At 37.2% G+C, this 23878-nt stretch overlaps 1 protein-coding gene across 1 annotated transcript in view; it reads left to right on the top strand.

Annotated features, from left to right (window-relative positions):
- Positions 1-23878, top strand: part of Svep1 (sushi, von Willebrand factor type A, EGF and pentraxin domain containing 1) — a 146530-nt gene that overhangs the window by 110555 nt on the left and 12097 nt on the right. Inside the window, exons 36-38 of the mRNA XM_019209820.1 lie at positions 10234-10906; positions 13118-15909; positions 17882-18107. Coding sequence (XP_019065365.1) covers positions 10234-10906; positions 13118-15909; positions 17882-18107 — 3691 coding nt within the window. The remainder of the gene's footprint in view (positions 1-10233; positions 10907-13117; positions 15910-17881; positions 18108-23878) is intronic.

Raw genomic sequence — 23878 nt, 5'->3', positions numbered from 1 at the left:
GGAAAAAAAAAAAAAAAAAAAAAAAAAAAAAATCAGTTCAGGCACCTCAAGCATTTCTATATCACCACTATACTTTTTACCTGAAAGAAAATATCCACTATTAGAACACAGTTTCGTTTTTCTGAAATTAAAACTCTGCATGAGAGAAATAATATTATGCCACTTTATATACAATGACCTCTCTGAGGTGTCCTCTGGGAGTGGCTACACTGGAAGGAAAGCTTTTGCCTTATTCCTTTTTTCTGGCCAAATTTGTAGCAAAACATATAAAGCATACGGAATGTGGCAGTCCAGCCATCACAACACGAACATGCCTGAGTCGGGGAGTGAGGATTGAGAAAGGAAAGAACACTCAAACCTGAGCGGAGACGAAGAGAAGTCTGATTTATTTCACAGAAGCAGCTCCTTTTATAGGTTCACATCAACAGGAAGCACCAATAACTACTCGTATCTTTTATGCAAAGACCGGATTTTCTGACTCTTTGCAAAGACCATCAGATCTTTGGCTGTCTCCTTGAGTTTCTCCCATTGCAGCAACAAGTTTAACAAGCAGAGTCCTAGAATGTTACAGATTGTATCGATGCCTTGAGTGTAGAGGTGAAGAAGTTTCCTTTTAAATGTCAAACTCCTAGAGGGCCATGGCCGGGCTCCCACAACGGAAGGGAGAGAGAAACAAAGAGAAAAGGAGGGGAAAGGAGAGGAAGGAAGAGAAAGGAGAGAAACGGGAGAGGATAAGAGGAAGGGAAGGAGGGAGGAAGGGAGAGAGGGAGGAAGAGAGGAAGGAAGGGAGGAAAATAAGTACCTCTGTTCAAAGTACCTGTTAAATTTTGCCATATTACCTTAGACCTCTTTTTATAAAAGAAATACAATATTACAGATATATCTGGAAGCCATCCTTATCAGTCTTCTAATTTCTTCAAAGTAACAAATGTACATTTCTCTCGATAGATAGATAGATAGATAGATAGATAGATAGATAGATAGATAGATATCCTCACAAATATTTTGTTGGTTTATGTGTTTTGTATAAGATGCTTCATATTCTAGTCTCATTTTTTACAAACCATTGTCATTTTACATTTTTCCCCATTGATAGCCAATTGAACTCATTTTTACTTCTCCCTAGAGCTTCCCTGTAAGAATGAGCTCTCTAAATTATTCTTTTCTCTGCTGATTGATTTATTTTCACTTTGTAGACCGACATAAAAAGGGCTGAAGTAAATATCCTTGTACCTGTTTCCTGCTATGTACGGAATAGTATCTTGGGCTTATTGAGAGGTGGAATTGTTGGGGTGTGCACAGCTGCAATCTCAAAAGATGGTCTCTCAACGCAATCATGCCCACTGACACCCGGAAGTCACATGTGGATTTTCCACCTTCTACCCTTGCCCTCATCCGTGCTACTCCTCTCCATCACTGTCTCCGATGTGTAGTTCTGTAAGGTTGTCTTACTGTTCCTCTCCCACATTTACCAGTAAGGCTAAATAATTCTGAGCAGTTTCATGGGATTTGAACTCTCTTACTCCATGAAGGAGTTGTTTATATCTGTCTTGTTCAGTTTTTCTCACTGATTGATATGTCACTTACATAGCCAAGAGTAAAGTCCATTTTTATTACATGAAGTATAAAGTCTGCTTGTCCGAAATTCTCTTTTCACTTTGACTATGGTGTTTTCTGTCATATAATGTTTCATTTTAAGATAGCCATATTTGCCCATTGTTTCCTTATAGTTCAAGTCAAATTTAAGACAATTTTTCCCATATAGCAAGATTGTATTCAACTATTCAACACTGTGCCTTCATCCTCAACACTCAAATACACCTTATATCTTATTACAATCTATATTTTATTTATCCCTGCTTTCAACACTTTACAAATTAGTCAACTTTAAATATAGTGCTTATCTAGATTTACTTACATATTTTTGTTGATTTTATTGGTACATTTTAGGTATACAGTGTAATGACATTCATCATTCAAAATTTATACCTTTACATAATGTATCTTGGTTAATTTTTCCCCAATCCCTGCCCTCTCTTCAATCCCTCCATCTCTACCTATTTATAGACTTTGTTTCCATTTTTTCACTTTCTGGTATTAATTCCATTTCCTTCTCTCCTTTCCCCTACCTCTTCCACTTTCCCTTCCTCTATGCCCCCTTTTTTGCTATTTCACATTATCAATGTTACCTTTTAGTCCTTATTTATACTTTTGGTTTCTCATACCAGATAAACTATTTGGTATTTACACACGTGCGTCCTAATTATTGCACTTAAGAATATGGTCTCAATGTGCATCCATTTAGCTATAAATATCTCTAATTTCTCCTTTTTCATGGCAGAGTAGTACTCCATTTTATAAAACACACACACACACACACACACACACACACACACACACACACCTTCTTTATCCAGTCTCCAGTTGAGAAGCAATTGGATTGTTTCCAAGTTTCAGCTATTACAGACTGTGCCGTTATGAACATGGGAGCGGGTATATCTCACTGTGGTATGATTCTTTTAATTATTTGGGGAAGACACGCAGCAGGGGAATAGCTGGATCAAATATGACTTCAATCCTAATTCTCTGAAGTAGCTCCATACTGATTTCCACAGTGGTTGCACCAGTCTGCACTCCCACCAGCAGTGGAGCAGGGTGCCTTTTCCCCACAGCACTGCCAGCATTTGTTATTGATTGATTCCCATGATAGTAGCCATTCTTTTCAGGGTGAGGTGGAATCTCAGTTGTTTTCATCTTCATCTGAACGACTAGTGATATTAAACATTTTTTCATGTGTTTATTTGCTATTTCTACTTCTTTGTCTGAGAAATGTCTGGTCATTTCATGTGCCTATTTTGGATTAGGTCTTTAAATTTGGTATTCAGGAAGTTCCTCTTTGTTATGAAACTGTCTTATTTCTCCATCAATTTGAAAGATAGCTTGATATTGTTTTCCTATATGCCTCTCTTATCTGTATGTCAAGTTATTGTCCCATATTTGGTAAGTTTTCTGCCATTACTTCTGTGAACACATTTTTTATGTTGCCTGCACTCTCTCCTGTTTCTTCATTGACTCTGATCAGTCTTATGTTTATCTTCTTTGCATTGTCTAGCTGCTACTAGATTGATCTCTCATGGTCCCTTATTATTTTTAGAAATTTTTCATTTCCTGGTCACTAATTGCAATCCTGTCTTCTATATCTGAAATTCTGTCCTCACTTTGGCTCATTCTGCTGTGCAAACTTGCAATGGAGTTTTCAATCTCCTGGAAATCTGTTTGCATCTGTTTATGGATTCCATTTGTTTTATGTGTTGGGATTCCATCATGTTCATCAGCTCCTCTATTTTTTTTATCTGTGTCTGCTCTAGGATTTGTCCATGTCTTGGACTACTGGCACAATCTCTTTTGTTATCTGAGAAATTATTGCTAATTTCATTTTTTCCAGATTCTCTTTTGTTGCCAGTTCAAGGAGTCCAGATGGTTAAGTATCAGATTGTTGCATCTCATGTCCCTTTGGGCTTGCCTTAGGTGATCTGGTTTTGAGACTTGTTTATATATCTTCTCATTTCAACAGCTACAGCCTGCTGTGCCTTTGTTATGGCAATTTTTTGCTCAGCCAGTGGTCTTCTTTCTCTGAAAGCCACCAAGTGATCTTTTGTCTTCTGCACACCAGTGCACTAATTCCTGGGTTCAGAATGGTGCCCTTCTGGATCCCTGAGCTGACCTGTTGTCTGGGTGGGCTTCTGGATGGGGCCTGTGAACAGTTAGGATGATATCTAGGTGTGCCTCTGGCTAGGGCCCCTATGTAATTGTTTTCTGGGAGGGCCTTTGGCTGAGGCTGTGCACCTCTGTCCCTGATGTCTGAGTAGGATTCTGGCTACATTCTCTGCACACTTACCTGTGGTATTGCAGTGGGTCTCTGGCTGATGGTTGTGGGTGTGTGCAGCTCTCCTCAGGGTGGGTGTTTGGCTTGTGCCTTTGTGCCCAAGCCAGTGGGGATGGGGAAGAGCCCTTGCTGGATCTACCTACAGCTGCACCACTCTTATCCATACCACTCCTCACTAGGATCTGCTACTTACACATATATATTATTTTCCTTACTACTGTTGTTTTTGCCATCCACTTCCTTTTTTTGTCTTTCTTTCTTTCTTTTTTTGGTAAAGGGTTAAAATTTCTAGTTCCTAATGACATCCTTTGCATCTTTTAATAAGAGTTGGTGAGTTATACAATTTTTGTCTGAAAATAGTAATATTTTACTCTAGCTCTGGAATTATACATATATGTATCTTAGCTGGGAATACACGTCTGCATTGGTAGTTTTTTTTTCCATAAATATTTTGTTACTATTCAGTTAAATACTATTCAGTTGCCTTATGATATCTATTGAGATTCTGATTGTCTAATGTCTAATGTCATGGATTTCAATCAAGGGAAATATTGCCCTCCAGGGATACTTAGCCATGTCTGAGGAAATTTTCTGGTTGTCATAACTGGTTGGGAGACACTCGTTGCATCTAGTAGTTAGAGGCCAGGGATACTGTCAAGTATCTTGCAATGCACCAGGTCACCCTCCACAATTAAGAAATATCTGGTCCAGATAGTAATAGAGCTGAGATTGACAATGTTCTTAAATTGCTATGTATCTATAAGTAATTTCTTTTCCCTTTGGTTATTTTTTAACCTGTATTTGTTGCTTTAATGTTTCACTATGATAGGATTAACCATGTATTTATTGTCATTCATCTTGTTTAGTCATCATTGTACATCTGAGAATGCATACCTTCTGCCATTTGTAGAATATTTTCAATGCAAATATTTCCTCATCCTCACTTTTTCCTCTCTTTCTAGAAATCTTCTTGTGTGCTATTCTATTTTTATTTTATTTTTCATCTTTATTAAGTGTCACATTTTCCATCTCTTCATTAACTTGTATCACATTGGGGTGATTTCCTCACTTATATCTTCTAATTTACTAATTTTCTCTTTTAATATCTGTAGCCTACTTTTGAAAGTTCTCATTAATTTTTAAATTTTTTGTTTTCTTTGTTTTTAGTTCTAGAATTTCTGTTTTTCAAATATTTTTTTTCATGCCTTCATATTTTAATAGAATTTTGTGTTATGTGCCTTTTTCAACATGCCTTATAACATGTTTTAGATTTTAGACTATTTTCTTCTAGTATTTCATTTATTGGGGTTCTAACTTTACAGTTTATTCTGCCTGCTGGCCCATTCATAACAGAAAATGTGCCTGTGTATGTTTTGTAATTTCAAATTGCATCCTTATAGTAAACAAGGCTTGTTTTATCTATGACAATCCCTATGACCTATGTTAATTATTTTTTGACCAAGTACCTCAAGAGTATCACTAACCAAGAACCTAATTTTATATTAATTTATCGGTTAGAAGATTTCCCACACAAAGTAAGTAGTAAAAATTCTAATCTCAAATCTGCATGAGGTGCAGATTTACATATTGATACTTCAATGGGGACTTTGTTTTTCTAGAAAGAGACCCTGAAAACACAGAGATGAGCCTGTGGTAGAAATGTACTAGTTCACTCTTTCACAGGATATTCTTCTAGGAAGTAGATTCAAGCCAAAGACTCAGGTATTTCTTCAAGTACAGGATTCTGTTTTCTATCCTCTGTACTTCTTTCCTCTCTATAGGTCAGTTATAGCATTCATTCATAGTCTACTTTTCTGGCTTCAATTTCCTTCTCACATCTAGAACATGGAGATTTCCTTTCATCAGCTCACCTATGAATCTAAAATAATGTTTGTTATTTCAACAGGCACTATATAGGGAGAGTTTTCAGAATATGTTATAACCATTACTAAGAGTTCTCATTCTTTCTTTTTCACTCTCTCTCTCTCTCTCTCCTTTTTCTTTTCTTCTACAGCAGGTTGATTAGTAAGATCACAGTGTTCAAGTTATGACTTCTGAAAAATGTAATCTGCCTTGCTTTCTTCTTCTACTTCCTAAAATGCTTTTGACCTTTCAAGCTTCAGATTTATTTCCTATGCTGAACTTCTCAATACTGTCTTCCGTCTACCCTGCATACCGTGTGAGCCACCCTGACCTGTTTCTTGTACATATATGTATGCATTCTTGCTGCCATCTCTTTTCACTTTTATGGTGGTGGTGTGCTTTGCATCAACCTTTCCTTGAATTACAGGAGGGAGATCCAGTCTCAAATTTAGAATGAAAAGGCAGAGACTTCAGGAAACCAGAGTAGTATGATGATGACAGAACAGGAAAGAAGCAAGAAGTTTTGTTTCTTCATCCTGCCCTTAACTTGGCTTTCCAAATTCATCTTTTATCAAAACATTTCTCTTTTCTAAACTTTTTTCAGAACCATCAAATATTAGGGATTTTCAGCTATTTGAGCAAATATAAAAGTAGTCATTTGTTTCTCATTTTCCTTCTCATCTCTAGCTTTATAACCCTTGGTGTGACTCTTAGAAGAGTGGAGAGCTCATTGATATCATGAAATAAAACCCAATCAACTTTTCTTTTTAGTCCTTCTCAAATACAAATTTAGTCCTTCTCTGGAATTTAGCTTATTGGTTCCACCACCTGCCTTGCAAGCGCAAAGGTGAGTTTGATCCCCAATACAATATATATATAGTCCTACGTTTGCTTATTGGATATGTTAGGATAAAAGCTTTAATTATTGTTATTAATTGAAAAAAGATTAATTACTGATGGAATTGTTCTTATTAATTAACTGTTTAATGAACTATTCTTCTCTTTTAGAAAAAATGCTAATATTTCACTTGGGAGCTATCCCATTAAGCCTCCAAAGGCATGCTCATTAGTAATCTTCCACTGAATGTATGCATTAAATCCTTATAATTTGCATCTGAAAATTAGTCTGCCCATTTTCAAAGGATTTCTTAGTTAGTGCTCCAGAAACATGAAAATGTATTCCAATCAGTCCTTCTAAAGCATCACTATGGCCTTCATGGGCAGTTCTTTCTTAGATTTATAGAGTAAAACAATTTATTTTATAATAAATGTGGCCTGATTTTAAATAAAAATCTGCAATGTCCTGACTGCTGTTTGAATGAGAATACAAAACACAGCACAGAATTTAATTAAATGTTCCTTTATTTTTTTATTAGATATGTACCAATTCTAATTTTTCTGGCTTTGGTAGCCAGCATTCATGGACATATTTCATCATCTGCACATAATTTTATTATTCTTTAAGTGATTCTTAATAAAATAAATGGGTGAACTTTGTCCCTTGTAAATCTTAACACACTGAGATTTCTAACATAATGAAATATTGCATCAATTTGATCATGAACCAGTTATATTGCTATCTAGGCAATATAATTAATGCCTCTTTTGTGTCTTTTTTGGAAATATGTCCTTCATTAGCATCTTAAAAGACTAATGGATGTATATTTATCTTTAGTAAACTTCTGTTCTGTCCTTCATTGAATACATTATCTAGTTATTCAAAGCACACGCACCCTAACACTCAGGACATTACAAAGGTTTTAGGAGTACTGTGTCAGGAACAAGGGACAGAGGCAAAATAGGTACTTAGGATGTCCCACAGTTAACCAATGCCTACCACATCCTCATCCACCACACCACAGTCACCTGTCAAAAATACACAAGACAATAGTTTTTGTCCCTCACTTTCCTGAGTGCTTATATGCTGCTCCTACCTGTGAGTTCCTAGTGTGTCCCAGCTGTATCCACTCCCATTTTTTTGCTCATGCCACTCTTCTGCCCTGAGTGGCTCATCTCCACGTCCTTCTCTCAGGAGTGCCTTCAAAGGTCATTCACCCATAAATCAGTCACTCCTCTATTAATCAACCACTGTGATTGTGAAGGGGAACTACAACACCCCAGGTAGTGATGGGGTGAATGGGTGGCACAGATGCAAACAGGTAAGAGCATTGGCATCACATCTGCACACTAAAGACATGGCTGTGGAATATAACAGGTCCTTAAGAGTTATTTAATGAAGAACTAAGTGTTAATTGAAAGCCACAAAGAAAAACCAAGTTCTTAAGTCAGATGAAGTGATATTATAATTTCTAAGAAATGTGAGGTAATGTTGAAAATGTGTTTTTCAAATTCATTTACTCAAAAAGAGTGAATTTAGTGGTAATATTCCATCAAAATATGGGACAGGTTTGCTGTTAATTTCCATCAGGGAGGAAGAACTGATGGAAATTTTTCAGAAGATCAGGGGCAGAGGCCTAACAGAGTGCTGCCAAATTATAAAACACAGGGAATAAGGACAGTTCTGGAGGCACATACTTCTGTGGCAAAGCAGCTTGTCACATGAAATAAAGGAATTTTATTCATGGTACAGTGTCTTCTTATGAGTCAGGGATGTCTAAGATTATGTCTATGAACTTCCACCAATGAAATATGCTAGCAACATCAAAGGATCCATGAACATAACGATGCCTATTTCAAAGTGATGCAAACTGTTCAATAAAACACTAAGAGTCTCAATAAATGGGTTTGGGAATTTAGCTCAGTGGCACCACACCTGCCTCACAAGTGTAAGGTCCTGAGTTCAATCCCCAGTACCAAAATAAAAAAGTCTCAATAAATGGAACTTACACTAGACCTATCCTACATGTGAATGGTGTAATCTGTGCATCTAACCCAGGGCTAATGGATTTTTAATAATAAAATCATGTTTTTAATATATTATGTATGCTACATACATATATACTATGTATGTAACATAGTATATATGTTATGTATTCCTTCCAGCATTCTCTAAGATAAAAACAATCTAAAAATCTGTTAACTTCATATTGTTATACAAAGAACTAAACTTATCCAAAGCCATGACTGCTTGACTGGAGACCACAGGTATTGGACATGTCTATGAGTGTTCATTCTGAGATCACATCTATCTATTGCATGACATATGACCACATGTGAGATACATACATGCCTCTACTGATGCTTTATCTTGTTTTTGATCTGTCCATCTCCTATAGATTTCATAAATATTTTAAGTTAGGATAAGGAATTACAACCTCTGTACAATAGCTAATCTTATAATAAAAAAAAAACAGGTGAAATTTTTGGTAACATATGACTTGAGAATCTTTTTAATTTTGATGGGTGGGTCAAATAATTTCTCCAGTGACACTGACAGAGTTTCCATAGGACACCCACAAATTATGCTCTTACCTTTCATTGGAAAGAGAGAGAAAATAGACAGAGAGGAAAAAGAGAAAGGGAAAGAGAACAGTATTGTTGGAAATGCGTAAGTGTTGGGATCTGGAAAGCCAAATTCAGATTCCAAATCTGCGTCATACAGCTGTGTTACTTTAGGCAACTTACGGAGCCTGTTGGAATCACCATTCGCTCATCTATAAAATGAACAAATCAACTTGTCTAGATAGGATCGAATTAGGTACACAAATATTTTAGTCCCCTTACCCTGCATTAGCATAAAAATAATGAATTGCTCTAATTTTAGGAATTCTTTCAAAGCTGTCATCTTTCTCAATAAGATGGTGACAATGAAAATATGAATGACTCAAATTAATTATTATAATACTGCATATCTTTATATTTTGTTCTACTTTGAGATAGCACTTGAGAGCAATTTAAGGTTTTTGCATCTCATCAACCTATCATCTTAAATGGGAAAGAACTTTGTGCATAAAGACTGACAGCTATTAAGCAAAGTTTATTCATTCTGATTAAATAGCAAATCCATCTGCAGAAAACAGCTTTCACCTGTACCACATGGGTAAAGATTTTTGGAGACTAAAATTATGATCACTGTTTTAAAGTTCACTGTATATAAATGTATATTTATGAGCTATTGCTAGGCTACATATGGCTTTTGGCACTTGTTTCAAAGACTAATGCCAAAATCAACAGACTAAAAACTTTTGAGGACAGATGGAATTCCAATTTTGAATTCAGTCAAATAGAAACAAAACTTACTTCTCATTTTTATTTTTAAAATACGTAACAATATTGGAGTTCCTTGAATAATAAAAATTACATGTTTCTCTTTCTGAATACACACTAATATTAATATCATGATGTACTTATATATCTCAAAAGAAAGTCACTTGATCAATAAGCTCAATATTTATACAGTAAATATTATTTTAAAAAAAGAATGAAAGTAAACTCAGAAAAGATAAAAAATAAAATCAGAAAACAATGCAATTTTTTCTCAAATATTATACTTAGTTATTTCTCCTTTCCTCTGCATCTCATAGCTATACCCTTGCTGGTCCAGACACCATTGAGTGCCTGGCCAATGGCACATGGAGCAGAAGTAACCAGCAGTGTCTGGCTGTCTCCTGCGATGAACCCCCCAACGTGGACCATGCCTCTCCAGAGACCGCCCATCGACTCTTTGGCGACATTGCATTCTACTACTGTGCAGATGGCTACAGTCTGGCGGACAATTCGCAACTCCTCTGCAATGCCCAGGGCAAGTGGGTTCCCCCAGAGGGTCAAGCCATGCCTCACTGTATAGCTCATTTCTGTGAAAAGCCCCCATCTGTTTCCTACAGCATCTTAGAATCTGTGAGCAAAGCAAAATTTGCAGCTGGCTCAGTTGTGAGTTTCAAGTGCATGGAAGGTTTCGTGCTGAACACCTCTGCAAAGATTGAATGTGTGAGGGGTGGGCAGTGGAACCCTTCCCCCCTGTCCATCCAATGCATCCCTGTGCGATGTGGCGAGCCCCCAAGAATTCTGAATGGCTATGCAAGTGGATCAAACTACAGTTTTGGAGCTATGGTGGCTTATAGCTGCCACAAGGGCTTCTTCATCAAAGGGGAGAAGAAGACCACCTGCGAGGCCACAGGACAGTGGAGTAGCCCAATGCCCACATGCCACCCTGTATCTTGCAGTGAACCACCCAAGGTTGAGAATGGCTTTCTGGAGGTAAGAGACTGATTAGCTTCCATCACTTACAGAGCCACCACTGTGACTAATCCTGGTATTTAGAAGCAGAGGCTTTGGATTAATTGTTGAAAACCATGAAGTGGCTAAAATGTATACGTGGTGAATATTAGAGAAAAATTAAGATGATTATTAATCCTTTTCCTATATAGGCTTTTGTATTTTACTTGTATATAACTATTCTAAACACTTGGTGACGATATCTTAGCTCCCAATGTGAAGTTAAAGTATGCAAGTTTCAATAAAATATTATTTTGCTTTGTACAAGTTACTAAAAAATAGTAATTTCTTTTAAGAAATCAGGGTCTAAATGGAACCTTAAAAAATGTATTGTCACTTCTTATTTTTAGGCAAAAGATGAGATCACCAAATAAAATTCAATTTTTACATTGCTTTTTTTTTTTTTTTTTTAACAGGGGATCAAACTCAGGACCATGTGCTTGAGAGGCAGGTGCTGCACCACTAAATCCCTGGCCCTTTTGATAGATCTAGAGGTTCTTTCATCATGCTGGACAGAGTTTGAGTATGTCTCAGACATATTCTGCTTTCACACTAATATGTCTTCTCTATAAGTCCATTGATGAACAGGAATAAGAGTCTATTCCCTAAGCCAAGGGTAATTTTAGATAGATGTCTTCTAATTTAAACTTGTTTTAAAGCCCACTATATATACTGCCTTTTCTCCTTTGTAGTCAAAGCAACAGTGAAAAGCTTTTAACACTTTCATGAAGATAGGTTAGTTTTATATTGGAAAAGGGTATAAAGTATATATGTAGGAAAGCTTTTTAACTCATTCATATAACAAATAGCTCTAGAGCTCCTACTAGGTATCAGACACAGTTGTGAGGAGCAAAAGTCTAACATTTAACAATGCATATAAGGTCTGTGATGGCAGTGTTTTTAAATATCCAGGGTACTCCAGTAATATGTACAAAAACAAATCATTCCAAATACTGCTGAGTTCTCTAGAGCACTAAAGCTGGAATTTACCATTATCACTACCAAAGGACCATTCTCATCTTCTAAAAATTTTAATCAGGGTCAGGGATTTAGCTCAGTGGTGCTGCTGCCTGCCTCACAAGCACAAGGTACGGAGTTTGATCCCTGGTACCAAAAAAAATTTTTTTAATCAATTTATGTACCAAACCATTACCTTCACCATATACTTATCTGAATTTTGAGATTATGAATATTAATCTTTATTTTAAAAGACGGAAGATTGATATTTTATTTTCCATCTTATGTGCCAGGAGTGAGCTTTAAAAAGTGTGGGGGCGGGGATTTAGCCCAGAGTTTTTGCCTGCCTTGCAAGCACAAGGATCCAAGTTCAATCACCGGTATCAAAAAAATAAAAAAATAAAAATTAAAAAATGTGTATGAAGACAACAAAACTCTAATAGTACTCTTCAGACATATGTATATAAATATTTTATTTATATTTTTATGATATGTTACAATAGTAACAAATGTATGTGTATTTGTGCAGAAGTTTACTTTGCTATGGTTAAAACAGCAAACTGTAGCATTTCTTTGGTCAGGAAGACTTTTTTTAACTTCCCATGTAATCCAGTGGTGGTGAATCTATGGTACACAGGTTTGTTATCATTGAAAGCCATCACTGATCTAATGTATAATTTTCAGTATGACCCCAGTTAATTAACCAATATAGACTAGTTATCTTTTACTCATTATGGGGTTGGTCCTATGATAAGCATTTAGCTATTGCATAATATTATATAATTATATATTAATAATTATATATAATATATTCTTCCAGTTATTAAATATATATATATATACACATAGAGAGAGAGAATTACCCAGACACAGTGACACACCCCTATAATCCCAGCTACTCCAGAAAGTGAAACTGAAGAGTAACAAGTTTGAGGCCAGTTTGAGGAGCCTAGTGAGACTCTGACTCAAAATAAAATAAAAAGGGCTGGGGATGTATTCAGCGTAAGGTCTTGCCTAGCATGTGCAAGGTCCCGGGTTTGATCCCTGGCACTAAAACTTTTTAAAAATAAAGAGTGGATCTATTGGAAAAAGCATAAATATTTATTTGCTTCTAATTGATTCATTCTGATGTTTTGTTTCTACTTCTTCTTTGTTCTTTTTTACTACTGAGGTGTTTAATCAATTATACTGTCCATTTTATGCATTGCACTCACTTGTTTTCTCCCTATTACTCAGCACACAACTGGCAGGACATTTGAGAGCGAAGTGAGGTATCAGTGTAACCCAGGTTATAAGCCAGTCGGAAGTCCAGTGTTTGTCTGCCAAGCCAATCGCCACTGGCACAATGAATCCCCTCTGTCATGCGTTCCTCTGAACTGCGGAAAACCTCCCCCGATCCAGAATGGCTTCACAAGAGGATTAACCTTCGAAGTAGGATCCAAGGTTCAGTTTTTCTGTAACGAAGGCTATGAACTTATTGGTGATAACTTCTGGACGTGCCAGAAATCTGGTAAATGGAGTAAGAAGCTAAACCCAAAGTGTGTGCTTGCCAAGTGCCCAGACCCACCCGTTTTGGAAAACCAGCTCGTGTTGAAGGAGTTAACTTCTGAGGTAGGAGTGGTGACACTTTCCTGTAAAGAAGGGCATGTCCTGCAAGGCCCTTCTGTTTTGAAATGCTTGCCGTCCCAACAATGGAATGATTCTTTTCCTGTATGTAAGATGGTTCTTTGCCTCCCACCTCCCCTAATTCATTTTGGTGCCCCTGCTCCTTCTTCCGCTCTTCACTTTGGAAGTACTGTCACATATTCTTGTGTGGAAGGGTTTTTCCTAAGAGGAAACCCTGCCACTTCTTGCCAAGCTGATGGCACCTGGAGTTCTCCACTGCCAGAATGTGTTCCAGTAGAATGTCCCCAGCCGGAGGACATCCTCAACGGCATGGTCGACGTTCAGGGGCTGGCTTATCTCAGCACAGCTCTCTATTCTTGCAAGCCCGGCTTTGAGCTGGTGGGCAATACTACCACCCTTTGTGGAGAAAATGGTCACTGGCTTGGAGGAAAACCAACATGTAAACCTATTGAGTGCCCAAAGCCCAAGGAGATTTTCAATGGTAAATTCTCTTACACAAAACTTCACTATGGAAAGACTGTTACATACTCTTGTGACCGAGGATTCCGGCTTGAAGGTCCCAACACCTTGACCTGTTTAGAGACAGGTGACTGGGATATGAATTCCCCATCTTGCAATGCCATCCGCTGTAATCCCCCACAACCCATTGAAAATGGTTTCGTGGAAGGTGCAGTGTACAGCTATGGTGCTGTAATCATCTACAGCTGCTTCCCTGGGTTCCAGGTGGTTGGTCACGCCATGCAGACCTGTGAAGAGTCAGGGTGGTCAAGTTCCATCCCAACGTGTATACCTATAGACTGTGGTCTCCCTCCTCACATTGATTTTGGAGACTGTGTTAAAGTCAAAAATGGCCAGGAATATTTTGACCAAGACATTGACATGATGGAAGTTCCATATCTGACTTCTCACCCTCCTCAACATTTGGGAGAAGTAGCTAAAACCTTAGAAAATGCAAAGGAATCTCCTGCTACACATTCTTCAAACTTTCTATATAGCACTATGGTTTTATACACCTGTAACCCAGGATATGAGCTTTTGGGAAACCCTTTGCTCATCTGCCAGGAAGATGGAACTTGGAATGGCAGTGCACCTTCCTGTATTTCAGTTGAATGTGACTTGCCTGTTGCTCCTGAAAATGGCTTTTTGCATTTTGCAGAAACTACCATGGGAAGTGCTGTGCAGTACAGCTGCAAACCTGGGCACATCTTAGTGGGATCTGACATACGACTTTGTCTACAGAATAGGAAATGGAGTGGTGCTTCCCCTCACTGTGAAGCCATTTTCTGTAAAAAGCCAAATCCAGTTATGAACGGATCCATCAAAGGAAGCAGTTACACATACCTGAGCGTGGTATACTACAAGTGTGACCCTGGGTATGTGCTGAATGGCCCCGAAAGGAGAACGTGCCAGGAAAGTAAAAACTGGGATGGGGATGAGCCAGTTTGCATTCCTGTTGACTGTGGCTCACCCCTAGTCCCAGCCAATGGCCAGGTGAAAGGAGATGAGCACACATTCCAAAAGGAGATCGAGTACACTTGCAATGAAGGGTTCCTGCTCGAGGGAGCCAGAAGTCGTGTTTGTCTTGCCAATGGAAGTTGGAGTGGAGTCACTCCCAAATGCATACCTGTCAAATGTGCCACCCCATCACAGGTAGAAAATGGAGTGATGGATGGATTGGACTATGGCTTCAAGAAGGAAGTAGTGTTCCGCTGCCATGATGGCTATGTGTTACATGGTGCTCCGAAACTCACCTGCCAGTCAGACGGTAACTGGGATGCAGAGGCGCCGCTCTGTAAAGCAGTCAACTGTGGACCTCCTGAAGATCTTGCCCATGGATTTCCTAATGGTTTTTCCTTTTATCATGGGAGATATATACAGTATCAGTGCTTTCCGGGTTATAAGCTCCATGGAAGTCCTTCAAGAAGATGTCTCTCCAGTGGCTCCTGGAGTGGCAGTCCACCGTCCTGCCTACCTTGCAGGTGTTCCACTCCAGAAATTCCATATGGAACTATCAACAGGACTGATTTTGATTGTGGAAAGACAGTTGAGATTCAGTGCTTCAAGGGCTTCCATCTCCTGGGGCTTTCTGAAATCACCTGTGACACTAATGGCCAATGGAGCTCTGGCTTTCCACACTGTGAACACATTTCATGTGGCTCTCTCCCGACAATACCAAATGCATTCATCAGTGAGAGCAGACCTTCACAGGAAAATGTAATACCATACAGCTGCAGATCTGGCTATATCATACAAGGCAGCTCAGATCTGATTTGTACAGAGAAAGGGACATGGAGCCAGCCCTATCCGGTCTGTGAGCCCCTGTCCTGTGGACCCCCACCATTTGTGGCCAATGCAGTGGCAACTGGAGATGAATACACCTATGAAAGCAAAGTGAAGCTCAGGTAAGATCATGGCTCTAGAGTCTGCAAGGAAGGCAGGCAGGAGGATTGTAAAATGAAAAGTGATATGTCAAAAATGTAACTAATAGGGAAGAGAACAGCATCTCTGGATTGCTCTCCAAAACCCAAAGCTTTATTCTATACATAATTATACAGGAATCAATTGACTGTAAAAATAAATTTATACCTTTTCACACTGTGGTTTCTAAAATAATTATTATGCCTATCGTGAATCAGCAAGATCCTCTAGCCAGCTTGAATAACACTGGAATCATGAAGCTCTTTTACAAACATCAGGACGTAAATTTCTTTATGATTATAACTTGATGGTTATAGTTATACATGAAATGTTAGGGAAAATAAAGCAAAACATCCCTAAGAAATCTAGCTAAAAACACATGTTTACATTGACCAATATGAAGAAGGGAGGTATTCCAAAAGGACCTTCCATCTGTGCTTCTAAAAAAATTCAGCATGTAATGCCCAAACAATGATATTTTGCTGGAAAGTTCCCTGTTGAAATGTATTATTAAAATAAAACATGATAAAATGTGGAATTTGGGAATTACATTTCTGTTGGAGTAAACACCCAAAATGTTCAAAGATATTTATTGCAACCTCCAAAAACAATTGAATTATACCTCTGAATGTGTTATGGATTAGCCTTCGTGTATTGACATGCTAGATTTCATTAATAAATAATTCAACAACTCTTCTTAAGGCATTCTGTTGTGGACATCTTAGCCCCACATTCAAAGGTTGTTAACTGCAATAGTAGATCCAAGGGATAGTTGACATAATGATGAAGCCAAAAAATGGTAGACCATGCACTAAGCAGAAAACATTTCATCCCTTGCCTTTGGAAAAGATTTTAAATTTTTCCTTTGGATGTTGGTGGGCTGGGTATCTTGAGAAGCCACAATGTCACCTTCTTCTTGGGCTTCTTTTGTTTTTGTTTCATATTATGATATTATATCATCTCTTAAATCTTCACTTAGTGTCTGATAATTAAATCAACTACAAGTTTGCAAAACCTCTGATACCTAAGCCTAGTAACTTGGGAATTTTTTAAAAAATGTTATCTAACAACAGATATTAATTAAATGCCTTAATTTTCAAAAGGCAGAGCACTGTATAAAACTGTAGACTTCAGAGCCAGATTCCCTCTAGAGTCCATGACTGTCCACTCTGCTACATTGCCTTAACAGAAGGTGAGAAGTCAGCTTTGACATTCCCTAGCTGTGTAGCTTTGAGGAAGCTACTTGAGAATTTAATGAGCTTATATTTGTAGAGCACTTAGAACAGTAAATATAATTTAAAGAGTGCTTTGTAAACATTTTCTGAAAATCAGAGGGTATGAGGGCCAGATTGAGTTGAATTTGAGCACCAATCTTATTGTCATGGAGTTAAGAGAAACGTCATACCTAGGCCCTAGAGCAGCTAATATACCTAACAAATACGTTACATTCTCGATAGTAGAAGTCTATTTTGAACCTTGTCTAGAATTCTTGAACAGATACCTGTTTGTAGAATGAAATGAGTTCAATAATGATAAAATCCACAATAGTGATAAATAACGTCAATAGCATACAAAGCAACTTTAGTCTTTTTAAAAATTTTTTATTGGTACATTTGCAACACGTGCTTGCATTCATCATGGGGAGTTGGTACACGTACATTACACTCCTTAACTCTTTTTAATTCCCCTTCACCTTCCTTCCCCAGCACTCTTCTCTTCGTCTCCTTCCCCTCTGCAAGACGTGAATGACTAAACACTACGGACTGAAGGACTGCTCTAGTTGACATTGTTGTGTTAAGTGTTTACTTGGCAATGCCATCCATCTGACATGGGAACCATGTTTGATATCCTACATCAAATGAACACCCATCCTACAATAGCTTCTGAAATCCAACAATAGATTGGGGACTATATTGTGCCTTCTTTAAATCACTCCTTTTTGCATTTCCATTGCAGGTGCTTGGAAGGTTATGTGATGGACACAGACAGGGACACATTTACTTGTCAGGAAGATGGCCATTGGTTCCCTGAAATAATCTCCTGCAGTTCTAAAAATTGTTCTTTGCCATCAAACCTAACACATATAGTTGTTCATGGAGATGATTTCAGTGTGAATAAGCAAGTTTCTGTGTCATGTGCAGACGGGTATACCTACGAGGGAGTTAAGATATCAACATGTCAGGTAAGACTCTCAGTGTTAATTAGAACATATTCACATGCCTGTATCACCATCCACTTAATATCTTGTCCTAAAGAGAAAAAAAATGTTTTGAATTTTCACTCACATCCAAGGAGTTGAAGAGTTTCTTGGTAGAAATATAATAGAATATTTTTCCAACACTCCTAGTTTAAAGTAAGAAAGTGCTCATGGTAGCTAAAGTGTAAAAATATCTATAACAAGACAGCCATAATAAATTAACCATACATATTTTTCTTATTTTGTTTTTGCTTTGTAAGACAGGGTCTCTCTATGTAGCCCAGGCTGTCCTTCTTCCTCAGCCTACCGAGTGCTGGGATTATAGGCGTGCACCACCATGCCCAGCTCATATTCTTTTCTTTTCTTTTTTTTTTTTTTTTTTTTTTTTTTTTTTTTTTTTTTTTTGGTACCGGGGATTGAACTCGGCTCCCTGTGCTTGCAAGGCAGGCCACGGAAACAATGAGCTAAATCCCTGGCCCTCATATTCTTAAAAAAGTGCCTATGTGTAGTCCACAACCATCCACCGGTGGTAGCGAACCTATGGCACGTGTGCTGCAGCAGCCACGCAGAGCCCTCTCTGTGGGCGTGCGAGCCGGGCTGTCCCAGCATCACTCCAGCCGCAGAGGATCAGATACTCAGGTTTAATCGCACCGTTGGTGCTTTGGGATAAATAAGTGGATGCTGGGTTGCAGTTTGGGTACTCAGTCTCTAAAAGATTCATCGTTTCTGCCATAGACTGTGCTAGATGTTTCCAGTCTCCGCAGAAAGCTCAGACATTGCAGAAGCAGACAAAAAAACAAGTCAGATCTTACCATGTCATTTATTAACTTGTAAGAAAGCTAATTACATTCTAAGCTTCAGTTTCATTATTTGAAAACCAGTGTGTCTAATATTATATATGTTGTATGATTGTGAGAAACCAGGGTAGATGATAGGAAAAAATACCTGCTTTTGCAAAGTATGGCCTTTCCAAAGATCATGGTTGATTTATACACATAGACACTCTTGTGCATAAAATTTCTTGTGAGTTTGTCACCAGAATCATGAATAACTTGTTATAAATATTTTAATATTTTACTTTGGCATTTTTTAGTTTAAAACTGGAAATCATCAGCACAGATAGCAGAACTGACTAGCAAAGCCCTTTTTCCTACCTTCCATAAAACATATCAAAGGAAGGAAGGTCAAAGGACTCATCAACACAGTCTTCTTTTGTTAGTGGAAATAGGGGCTAGAGGAGGACTGTGGCATGGTTCAGAAATGAATTTTACCGGAAGTGCGTCTTCATTTGAACTTTTTTTTTGTATTGGAGGGTGAATCCAGAACTTTTGCTTTGAGCTACATCCTCAGCCCCCTGCCCTTGCCCTGTTGTTCTGCTTCCTTCCCCCCACCTCATTAAGTTTATTGGTACATTTGAGATACACGATACAGTTACATTAATCATTGGGTTTTAAACCTTTACATGATGTATCTTGGTTCTTATTTTTTCCCTATTCCACCTCTCTCCCTTCACCCCCTCCACCTTTCTCTATTTACAAAGACTCTGCTTCCATTTTTTTTTCCTTATATTTTTTTCTCTTCCCATCTTACCTTTCCCCTACCCCTCCTTCCCAGTTCCTCTACTCCTTTAGACCTTTCTTCCTATTATACACTATCAGTTATACATTTGGATCCTTATATACACTTTTAGTTTTTCATAACAAAGAAACTATTTGGTATTTACACGTGTGTCCTATTTATTTCACTTAAGAGGATGGCCTCAGTGTGAATCCATTTAGCTATAAATGTCTCTAATTTCTCATTCTTTATAGCTGGTAGTACTCCATTTTATTTTTTGTAAAAACCCACCTCTTCTTTATGCAGTCTCCAGTTGATGGGCAATTGGGCTGTTTCCAAGTTTTATCTATTACAAACTGTACCACTATAAACATGGGTGAGCATTTATCACTGTGGTATGATTCTTTCAACTCTTTTGTGAAGATACTCAGCAGAGGAATAGCTGGGTCAAATGGGACCTCTGATCCCAGTTCTTTGAGGTATCTCCACAGTGATTTGCACAGTGGTTGCACCAATCTGCACTCCCACCAACAATGGAGAAGGGTTCCTTTCTCCCCACAGCCCTGCCAGAATTTATTATTGGTTGATTTCTTGATGGCAGCCACTCTTTCTGGGGTTAGGTGAAATATCAAAGTTGTTTTCATCTGCATCTCTCAAATGACCAGTGATGAACATTTTATCATATGTTTATTCGCTGCTTTCACTTCTTTGTCTGAGAAATGTCTGTTCGTTTCAGATGCCCATTTTTGAATCAGGTCTTTATATTTGGGGGTTCTGATTATTTTGAGCTCTTTGTATATTTCAGGTGGTAGACCTTTGTCTGAGGAACAACTGGTAAAAAAATTTCCCACAATGTAGGTTGTCTCCTAGTTCTGTTGGTGGTTTCTCTTGTAGTGCAGAAGCTTTTTAAAAAGATGAGATCCCAGTTGTTGATTCTTTGTGCTAGTTCCTGTGCTACTGAGGATTTGTTCATGAAGTTTTTTCCTATGCCAGTTCCTTCAAGAGTTCTACCTAACTTATCTTCCAGCAAGTTTAGTGTTTCTGTTTTAATATTTAGATCTTTAATCCCCTTGGATTTTAGTTTAGTGCATGGTGAAAGATAGGGGTCTAGTTTTAATCTGTGGCAAGTTGAAATCCAGTTTTTCCAACACCATTTATTGAAGAGGCTATGTTTCCTCCAGTGAGGATGATTGGCTCCTTTGTCATAGATGAGGTAGCTGAGTATCTCTGGAGTTGTTTCTGCATCTTCTAATCTATTCCACTGACCCTTGGGTCTTTTACTTTGCCAGTACCGTACTGTTTTTATCACAGTGGCTTTGTAGTATAATTTCAAGTTGCAGATTGTGATACCCCTTGCCATGTCTCTGTTGCCTAGAATTGCTTTTGCTATTCTAGGTCTCTTCTGATTCTAAATGAACTTTTTTATTGCTTTCTGTAGTTCTGTGAAATACACTGTTGGTATTTCAATAGGGTTGCATTGAATCTGTAAGCAGTTTTGGAGATATGACAATTTTCACTATATCAGTTCTTCCCACCCAGGAACAAGGGGTGTCTTTCCATTTTCTAATATCCTCATCGATTTCTTTTTTCAGGGTGCTGTAGTTCTCAATGTAGAGGTCTTTTGCTTCCTTTGTTAGATTGATTCCTAGATACTTCATTTTTTTGGATGCTATTGTGAAAGGAAATGTTTCCCTAATTTCCTTTCTCAGTGAGTCTGTTATTTATGTATAAGAAGTCTATTGATTTTTGAGTGTTTACCTCGTATCCAGCTACTTTACTGAATCTGTCGATTAAGTCTAGAAGTCTTTTGCACTTGATCTTAGCCAAAAGGCCGAGAAGCGATAGAAGTATTTTGGTGGAGTTTTTTTTATTATTAAAGATTGCAAACATACATGACAACAAGAAATGAAGATACTAAATAAAAATTTCAAATATACATATATATGACAGCAAAAAAGGATAGGAAATAAACAAAAATTTATGCAACACAGACTGATAATCCAAATACGTTATGAGTTTTATCTGATCTTCAAACATTATATGTTCTTTCTCATTTTATTTTCATATAATATTTTTGAAATATTGTATTTACCAATAAAACAAAGTTACTGTCCTCAAAATTTTGATTTATAAACTCCTTGGTTTTATTAATTTGATAAGTATCATATGCTTGTTGATGGCATCACTTACATTTTCTAACAAAACTTCCCACAGAAAAGAAATATACGTATATTTGAAATCCAAAAACAACTAAAAAAGTTCACATTTTTGAGATCAGATTTCTGTTTTTTTATTATATCCCGTAATTGTTTTTATTCTATTTTTATAAGCATAATGATCGAATTTAACACCAATACATATGTAATATTCTTCCCAAATGACTGTGAATTAAATCAAGCATCTAATTTAGAGAAATCATAAGGTTGCCAAAGAAACTATCAATTTGCCAAATGTGCAAAATCCTACCACATTCATGACCATGTTTCTCATTTAATAGTGCACACATATGTGTAAAAACATACCCCCTACACATATACACAATGCATATTTTCTACAATACAATATATACTTTGATATAATAAAACAGAGCAGTGATGTGTGGAATGTTTGTGATTTGTGTGATTTGAGATAAACAAATACCATCTTTGAGGCAGTTGGAGAATTTGTAATATGTACCAGATACTGAATGATATTAATGATTTATTATCCATTTATTTAAGTATAATTATGATAAAATTTACTTAAAAATTAATATTCATTATCAGTAGAAAATAGGTACAAAGATATATTGATAACATAACAAAATTTGTCTTAACAAATTTCCAACCAAACAAGCTGTAGTGACAGAAAAGAAACTTTGCAGAAGGCAGAGATGACAGATAGACCTTAATAATTTTTACACTACTCATATATACAGATTTCATAAATTCTCAAATAAAAAAGGAAAGAAAATGAGAACCAAAATAACTCATCAATTTGGTAGACCAATATATAAATACAAAGATTAATGTGTTGATAAATTTTTAAAATATGAAATGTAAAGCCTGAGATTTAGCTCAGTAGTGGTGCACCTGCCTAGCCAGAGCAATGTGCTGAGTTTAACTCCCAGCACCAGGGAAAGAAAAAGAAAAAAGAAAAAAAAAGAAAGAGAAAAGGAGCATATGTGCTTTGTAACATACTCAATAGACTGAAAATGAATTATCTGTTATCTCTTCCTCTTGAATTGTTCACTTCACAAGGATGGAGTGGCCTTCTTCGTCTCTTTTAATCATTTTAGGTTTGAAATTTACTTTTTCTGTGAATAAGATTGCTACCCCTGCTTTTTTCTGGGCTTCTGTTGCATGAAGAAGTTTTCCGTCCTTTCATTTTCAGTCTATGGGCTTCTTTTTCCACTAGGTGTGTCTTGTATACAACATATTATTGTATTTTGCTTCTTAATCCATTCTGCCAGTCTATTTCTCTTGATTGGTGAATTGAAGCCATTGATATTGATGCTTATAACTGATATGTACTAACTTATTATTGTCATGGTTTTTTTGCCTTCTCCTTTTAGTTTCTTACCTTGCCTATTTGATTTGATCTGTTGGACCTCATTGTGTTGTTACCTTCATTGTCTTTTTCTAGGATATTATTTCGAATTCCTTGTAGTGCTGGTTTGGTATTCATGAAGTTTCTCAGGTGTTCTTTGTCATGGAAGTATATTATTTCCCCATCCATTTTGAAAGAAAGTTTGCAGGACACATAAATCTAGGTTGGAGCTTGTTTTCTTTTAGTACTTGAAATGTCTCATTCCAGGCTTTCCTTAACCTAAGGGTTTGTATTGAAAAGTCTGCTGTGATTCTGATGGACTTTCCTTTGCACGTGATTTGTTTCTTATCTCTTACTGCTCATAGTATTTTGTTCTTCTGTTGGGTTTCTGGGATCTTGATTAATATATGTCTAGGTGTAGATGTTTTTTTTTTTTTGATCGTGGCTAGTTGGAGTCCTATATGCCTCACTTATTTGCATGTCAAATTCTTCCCCTCTGTTTGGGAAGTTTTCTATGATTTATTCTGTGAATAGCTTTTTTAAGTCATTTGCATTTTCTCCTGCTACTTCTTGGATTCCTATCAGTCTTATGTTATTCTTCTTTGCATCATCTAAGAGTTGTCGGATCATTTTCTCATGATCCCTTACTGTTTTTAAGAGACCTCTCTTTT

The sequence above is a fragment of the Fukomys damarensis genome, unplaced genomic scaffold (assembly GCF_012274545.1).
Source record: "Fukomys damarensis isolate Sample0158 unplaced genomic scaffold, DMR_v1.0_HiC HiC_scaffold_36, whole genome shotgun sequence".
NCBI classification, from domain to species: domain Eukaryota; kingdom Metazoa; phylum Chordata; class Mammalia; order Rodentia; family Bathyergidae; genus Fukomys; species Fukomys damarensis.
Note: the sequence above shows the minus strand (reverse complement) of the source record. Positions and strands in the feature narration are given on the sequence as shown.